Here is an 8331-nt window from a genome sequence, read left to right on the forward strand (position 1 = left end):
CTCTCTCTCTCTCTCTCTGGCAACACTACCGTCGGAGGCTGCGGAAGTCTCACTCGTGTAAATAGTGAATATATATTTTTTGAAGCCATTAGAAGAGCCATTCAATTTTAAAAGTTAGTACACAAGAGCTCAAACAAAGAGAGTATGGTTGCACAATATTTACTCTAACTTAATAGCTAGTACACAAGAGCTTAGACAAAGAGAGTATGGATGGGCTGTCCTCGGTTTCTTGGAGGGCACTTCTTCTGAGGGATTGAAACACAGACATTCCACTTTGCATCTGTCTCAAAAGTGCTTACATATGGAAAGTCTTGATTAAGAGAAACGCAGCCTACTTTGGTAGAGTCATCAACCTCTTCAATTATACATGTGGATATAACTCAATTGTGATCACACGTGGACATAACTAATGTGACAACGCTAAAATCAGAATAGTTGTAAGTCTTGCAAAAAAGACAAATTACTATCACATACATGACCATGCAAGAGACAATTATTTCAAAAATACCTAATCAGGCAGGTACCAAGGCAAAGGGAAACGGTCATGTGATTTTAGAAGCTGTGACCTATCGAAAAGGTTTTGAACTCAAGATTGGTACTGAAGTTAAGCTCAACCCAAGTTGGAACATTATCATAAAGTTAATGAGAGATACAAACCACTTGCAACTCCCACTCTGGCAAATGAAACATACAAAGGTAGGAGAGTACAAAGGAGTGTTAAAAGTGGGTTAAGAGGGTGTACAATGAGGCAAGAGGGACAAAAAGCAGTCATATAATGTCATCTCACACCTTTTTCCTCCCATCAGAGAAAGCAAGAACGAAAGAGCGAGCTCCTAATGAAAAAGCATATAGCCGGGTTAAAAGGCATCTTAGGAGGAAGACTTTCTAAGAAATAAAAGCATAGGATAATTTTTTTTTCCATGGTGGTGTTGATTAAATTTAATTGAGACAAGTTGAAAACAAAGGTTAGCTAAATCCGTGGCTAAGGTTAGCTGGGTAGTTAAAAATCACATGCCAAGATTAGCAGACTCCAACTTCAGAGCTGATCTTGGGCTGCTAGCGCTGCTGCTACTGTCTGAATACGACGCAAACGACGCCTTCATTTGCAACACCCCCGTTGGCGACGCCAAGCTCGGGCTATGGCCATCTTTAGCCGGACTGCTAACATGGCCCCCCTCTTGATGCACCCAGCTCTCTTCCTCTATCAAATTCAAGCACCTTTCCCCTCCACTGTTAGCCAAACTCCCGCCAAAACTTCCTCCATTATTTGCGGCGTTCGACTGCAGCACCTCCCCAAGTGGGCCCCCTAGTGCCGGACTCTCCCATGCAATCGGTACCCACGAGGTCCTTCCATTATATCTATCCTCCTCTAGTTTGGCCAGGCCGTCAACTTTTGCCCCTACATCCATGCTGAGCCCCATGAAGTGCGATGCGTCCACCCCGCCCACTAAATCCTCCTGGTGGCTGCCGCCAAACTTGGTTGAGAGGTTTGTCAGAGGTGACTTGTGTGTGGATATGGAGAGCTCCGTGTTGAACCTGCTGCGCTTGTTCTGCTCTTCAGAAAGCTGCTCAAACCAGGAAAGACCTGAAGGTGGGTTATCTGTAACTCTGCTAATTCTGGGCCACTGATCGCCATCGCCGACAAATTGGCGCAGCTCGGAATGGTCGGCATCTCTGTCGCTAGTGTGGCAGGCGAATGGGAAAGGAGCGTCGAGGCCCATGGTGGTGTGCTGGCCGGCTTTGGGTAGGTGGTTGGTGAGGTTGGTTTTAGTGGTGGTGGGGATAGCTTTTAGGAGCTCCGCTAAGTTTGGCGGGGTCTCGGGCTGGGCCGCTAAACTCCTGGACAGGGGGCCGCCAATGTTGCTGGCTTCGAGGAGTCGCTTCAGACCTCCGGCTCCTGAAGCTGAGGATGATGATGGTAAGAGAGCTGGCTTTTGATCGCCATCGCTTGCATTGCTACTAGACCTGCAAACGTAGAAAGAAATCAGAGGGGAAAAATGCAAAATTCCACATATTCCAAGATCGCCCAAATAGAGCATGATTTGTCCATGCAATCAATGAACTGACAGTCAATTTAAAGCAAGGCACTAATCAATTTAAAGCAAGGCATTAGTCAATTGATCACTGATCAACAAAAGAGAGATCATACACTTTGCCTTTCAAAATAGATAATAAATGCAAGCTGACAAATTGGCTTTTCAATTCTAGTAGTAGTAATAGATTCCAGTAAATTGCAACAAAAAGAGAAGGGTCTATGACACTGGGTGACAATGATGTTGGTGGAAAAGTGAAGAAGAAGAGGAGAATGGATATGTGTGTGTGTATGGAAGATTGATGTGGGTGTAGTAGGCAGGATCAAATAGAATGAAAATGTGTGTGTGTGTGTGTGTGTGTGTGTGTGAGAGAGAGAGAGAGAGAGAGAGAGAGAGAGGGGGGGGGGGGGGGGGGGATTGGAAGGCCATGTGAAGTGATGTGTGAGGCCTTGTACTTGGGGTAGGGGAGTGTAGAGCGAAAGGGGGGGGGGGGGGGGGGGGGGGCTTCCATCACGCGTGCCTTGTCTCATTACCACTCTGTTGCCTTGATTGAAGGCTCTACTCCCAGGTGCCTTATTTACCTACCTCCCCCCTCCATCTCTCTCTCTCTCTCTCTCTCTCTCTCTCTCTCTCTCGACAATTACCCGGTCGCCTTTATCACTGCAGAAGCACAATTGAGGCCTGATTAATTCCCAGAAAAGAACCCCACACACATAAAATAACAATCATATATGAAGCTAGCTCACATCAACATTTGTGCTTCAGGTAAACAAGGTCAACCCACAACCTAACACAAACATGTCTATTATGCTTGAAATCCCCTTGGATTCCCTTTGTCTAAGTCTACTGTATCTGGGTCTTTCACAAATCCCTTCTCTGAAAGATGGTTTTGCAAAGGATTATAATACTCCCCTGATGCTCTTCCGTGATGAGTCACATATTTTGTAATTGAACCTCAAGAGTTTAACATAGCAGCAAGAGACACAAGAGGCCATATGTGCTTGAAATGTGGAAGCATCAAAGCTGAAGTAGTAGACATCCCACATGAGGCCAGAAAAACACAATGCACACAACATGGAAGTATGCACAAAGCAAAGTATTCACTGCAGTGTCCATACATACAAATAATTGTACCAGTGCCATTTAAACGATGTGGCAGTGCAACACATTAGCTCCTACCAGTGCCATAGGAGTACTCTTACTTGACAAAATACCAAAGAAGGCTTGAGCTCAACATTACCTATTTAGCTGTGTTGATACCGCCGAAGCCGGTTGCAAAGAGAAGTGTAGATGGGGCTCTTTCGGAGCTGATGAAACAAAGGGAGCTGTAACTGATGCAGATATCCCACTGCTGGAGTGTAAATTGCTAGTGTTCGTGACAGCATTTGAGGGTAAACTTGTCGAAGTGCTGAGGGTATCGGTGCCACCATTTGCCAGCTTGTTCGCTCGTGCGCGATGGCGACCTCGATGCATGTGCCTTTCACAGTATTTCTGATCTGCAACCACTTCCCTTGCACATCTCCATTTCTTCCCATCTGTCCTACGGCATCTGCCTGGCTCAGGATCTATATTTCCTCTCAATCCTCCAACACCAAATAGCCCTGCACATGCCCATGAAAATCTTATCACAGAGGCTCCAATTAGTAACAAGTGAGTAGCATCCAAGCAAAAGCCTATGCAACATGTGCACCTTCAGTTTCAAGCAATGATCAGCAGCTACTAAGAATAGATATACAAACAAGGATGCATGCATGCATACATAAATACGTGTATATAATCCTGAAAAAGCCTTGGATACAACAGTGAGCAAAATGCACTGCAGCTCAACTCACCAGCATTGCCACCATAATGCATAGAACCCATTCCGATTCGGCCCATGGATGCCACACTGTTGATAATGGGCACCAAAAGAGTGGGAGGAGGAGTGACGCCAGCGACAAAATGTTTGAACACATAAGTCTGTTGAGTGAATTCCAGCAGCTGCTCCGGTGTAAACAAGCTAACGACCGGCTCTGCAAAAAATGCGATTCTTCGGGCATTAGGGGAATTAGGGCAACACTGCAACACCTTCTAAATCTGATGATTAAGGTAGTCATTCGATATCTTAATAAGCATGACCACCTGTAAGCTTTAGATATGGCTAGTAAGGCTACAGGGTATAACTAAAATCATAAATTAGGGATTAAGCTTTCCTAGGGCTACAGTAGTCCACAGCAACATAGCATATCTTCAATCTCTAATAGGTGAAAAGGGAGAGAAACAAAAGTGGAGACTTTAAATAGGAAAAGAACAGTACCTGGGTTAAAGCAGGACAAGGTTGTGTGATGGGCCCTCATGCTGGCAGAAGAGAGGAGGGAACCTTGGGAAGCTGGAACAGCAGAGAGTATGAAGGGCGATTGTTGCCTGCTGTTGGGGTCCTCCTGAAGGGATGCGAAGGGGTACAATTTGGAGCTGTTAGGGGAGCCCCCATTGAACAAGCTACAAGTACTAGTTGACGCAGCTGCATAGTTGTTAGAGGTGGGGCTCCCATGATTACTACTATGATTGCTGCTGCTGAGATATGAAGAAAGCCCATGGTGATTCGCAGCTGTATTGCTGTTGTTAGTGTTGCTGTTAAAGGTTCCATTCAGATTGAAGAGTACCTGTGTCTCTAAGGTGGTAGAGTGAGGGGACGGCGGGTCATGATGCAACCGCGCAAGCTTCAGGAGCCGCGGGTCGTGCACCGCGTCGAGCTCGCTCGACGACCGCGTGCGGTCGGCGGCGCTGGTGAGGTGGGAAGCAGGGGGGATGCCACTTGTGCTATTCGAATTGCGATAGTTCAGCAGGCTGGAGCTGCTGCCACCGCCACCGTATGATGAGAGCAGGGGATGGGCGGCTGCAGCAGGGGAGCTTCCCCTCTTGCTCTCCCCTGTGTTGGTGCTTGTGCTGTTGTTATTGCTGCAGCTGCTGTTGTTTCCTCCATCACTCTGTACACTAGAGTTGGCAGAGCTCTTGCTAGCATTGCCTCCCCCTCTCTGCTGTAATGCTTGCTTCAAATCCATCACCCTCTCCTATAATGAGAGTAGTAATCACTGCCTCTCTCTCTCTCTCTTCCTGTTTCTCTCACTACCCACCACTGCCGCTGCTACTGTATGTGCATGAAATAAATTAAGCTCTTCTCTCTCCTCTGCAAGCTCTCTTTCTGCTACAGCTCCCTCCAAATCTTTCCTTGCTATACCTGGTTTTTGCACTCTCATCAGAGGGCCCCCATGGAAAAAGAGCAGGCGAATATGGATTTGAAAGAGGGGGTTCAGAGAGAGCCCAAAAAGGGGGGGTGCAAGAGTGTGTGTGTGTGTCACAACAGTATGTGTGTTAAGAGCTTTGAGTATGTGAGCTCTGTTGTGGGTCTCTAGGGAGCTTGAATAAGACAGAGAATTGAGATGATGACCGTGGGGTTATAGTGAGAGAAGGAGAGATGAAAAGTGATAATGCAAGTGGAAGAGAGAGAGAGACATGGTCAATGTTGTGTGTGTGACAGTGTGTGTGAGAGAGAGAGAGAGAGAGAGAGAGGTGATGATGAAGTTGGGACTTTGAGAGATGAAACGTGATGATGACTTGAAGAGAGAGACTTGTCGGAGTAAACTCTTGCTCCTTTTCATCCTATCTAATCTCAAGAGAGAGAAGGGAGAAAAGAGAGATGATGTGGGATAGAGAGAGAGAGAGAGAGATTCTAGTGAAGTAGATGTCTAAAGGGTGAGGAAAAGATGTGAGAAGATGTAGACTTGGCTTTCAAAGCTTTCAAAAAGATATCATGTTTCTAACTTTTTCTAGAGAGAGAACGGGCAAGAAAAGTAGAGTTTACCCACACCACTTTGGAGGAAGGTTGGACTTTGGTGGGTGGGAGTACTTGGGGACATAGGTATTCTAGAAGTAGGGATTACCATATAGAACCAGAGCAAGAGAGAGAAAGAGAGAGCACAAATATTGAAAAAACAACCAATTACCATTTGCCATGTGGCCGACTCAACAGCCCCACTACACACTTCTACCTCCACCTCCCCCTAGTAACGTTAGTCATGGGATAATTTTTCACCTATACCATCGTCCCTATTTGATTGAATACATCAATCAACGTAGTGACCATGCCCCAACTCACTTCAAAGTTTGCACATGTGTGAAATTGCCTACTTTCTCATGGCCCTTGCACAATACACACCATGGCAAGAAAAGATGGTTGACGGTATGTTGAATTGTGATCAAAGGTAATGCACATTACTAGTAATGCACATTAAGGTCAGTCTAGGAACCACAGTTCCACATATAAATATGTGGTTACATAAGATCTTGTTGAGCATCCTTGTGAAGAAGCCTTACCCCTCATTGGCCCCTTTAAGATAGAGAAGCCTTACCCTCGTAGACCCCTTTAAGATAGGCTCTTTCTGATAGTTCTTGAGAGGAGCACAACTAATGAGAGGCGACGTCAATGCCACATCACTTAAATCTTGCATTGGAGGATGCTAGGTTACATGGGATTGCCACACTATGTTGAGTTAACAAATCCATGTTTTCAACAAAGAGGGGGTTACAACTACATCCATTGGCCAAACCTTGGAACCATGGAAAGCCAATGCTTATTTTTAGAGGCACCCTTTCCACTATAAAAGAATGTTATAAAAGCCATGCAAAATAGAGGATTCACCCAGGAGCGATTCTTGTGAACAAGTTTGCATAGATGGCTTTTGTGGCCAGTTTATCAATCATTGTGACCAATTCCACTCGTAAGAATGGGAACTATCAAGAGAACCTATTGCTTTCTAAAACATGTGGAATACATAATAGTTATGGTTATCCCAACAATTGATCTCTAATAGAGAGGGCACAATGCATAATTAAGAGCCAAGCTTTGCCACACGAATATTGGTTGGTCCATTTGTTACCTTTTATATGCCAAAGGGACAATTGTACACTCAATCAATATGTACGGCTCATTGTTTTCCTTTTTGCAATCGTGGAAAGTAACGAGAAGCACCAAATGAAGGGGGTTTTCTTGTAACAAAGTAGCAATTGGATAAAAAAGGAGAAGCTAGTCTACACGATTTGTGTTACAAGGAAGATGGGGATTCCCTAAACAACAGCAAGAAAAAAGACCTAGAGGGGAACATTACAATACTTGAGGGTCAAAACTACGAAATGTTCCCAAATACAGAGCCCAAAGTTAGGAAACCTAGAATCCTCAAGAATCAGCAATCTACTTACAAAGTACAAGCTAGCTAGATTGTCCTTTCAAACATGCCATGTTAAGGTCCTTTATATATATGTGAGGCTATCTAGCTAGGCGTCTTTCATTAGCTTACCAAGAGGTGAGAAACACCAGGAAAGGTCCACATTGAGTAATGAGATGGGATTGGCAATGGGCGACTTAAAAGACATAGGAATTTCTATGATATCATATGTGCCAAAGAAAAAGAGTATTGATTGTGTGCCAAAAGAGGACATCGATGCCATGGCATTTTCTCAAAAGGATTTTTTGCCATGCGGATCTCTAAAAATGTATAGTGTTGTAGATGTCTGATTATAAAGAGTAGAACCGTTTATTCCAAAGAACTATTATACATTCCTCTTTTGTCCTACATATGTGGCAAAATCCATCGCCAATCCTAGTCTTCCTAGCCTTCTTAATTGTCCATAATCCTTGATGGAGGATGAGATACATAAGATAGCTATGTTAATTGATTGCATGAGGAAAAGCCACAGTAGCTTTAAATATGAAGGACCACTTTTTTTCACTTGACAAGAAACAAACCACTCTCTGTCCAATTTGGCCTTTAAAGTGATGCAAAAATTTAGTGTATGAAAGCTTGAAAGGTAAATATTGATCAGTTTCTTTAGTGAATATTGATCAGTTTCTTTAGTAAATATTGAAAGGTAAATATTGATCAGTTTCTTTAGTAAATCCTTGCTTCTTAGTCTCCCAAGACACATGAAGAACATAATCTTGACGTTAGATGTTTTGAGCCTTGTTAGAGAGATAAGGTTAGCACATGCAAAGGAAATATTGAAAGGAGAAATTAGATTTTTTATGGACACCTATCATGTGTCCTTAAATAGATCCTTTGAACAACACATGCCAGTTCAGTAGTCAATACTCCTTAGAATCCATTTGGTTGGAATTTTGCTAGCCACTTCTCTAGGTTGAGGATACCCAAAGCCCCTCTCTCTTTAGGCAAGCAACACATTTCCCGTGCAACCTTTGAAATCCTTTTGGAAATGTCATTGAATCTCCATATAAAACTTTGCAAGAGACAGGGCTTTGTTAAGC

The 8331-nt window shown here is 44.1% G+C and overlaps 1 protein-coding gene across 1 annotated transcript; it reads right to left on the minus strand.

The window, feature by feature from the left end:
* Positions 1 to 604: 604 nt before the first annotated feature.
* Positions 605 to 5422, minus strand: LOC147459226 (uncharacterized). The gene is made up of 4 exons (XM_086510526.1): positions 4330 to 5422; positions 3866 to 4045; positions 3274 to 3634; positions 605 to 1965 (listed from the first exon to the last, which is right to left on the minus strand). Exons 1-4 carry the CDS (start codon positions 5072 to 5074, stop codon positions 1008 to 1010), a joined length of 2244 nt encoding a protein of 747 aa, XP_086366652.1. The 5' UTR covers positions 5075 to 5422; the 3' UTR covers positions 605 to 1007.
* Between the last annotated feature and the right edge of the window lie 2909 nt (positions 5423 to 8331).

This window comes from Adiantum capillus-veneris, chromosome 4 (genome assembly GCF_014529385.1).
Source record: "Adiantum capillus-veneris isolate H3 chromosome 4, ASM1452938v2, whole genome shotgun sequence".
NCBI classification, from domain to species: domain Eukaryota; kingdom Viridiplantae; phylum Streptophyta; class Polypodiopsida; order Polypodiales; family Pteridaceae; genus Adiantum; species Adiantum capillus-veneris.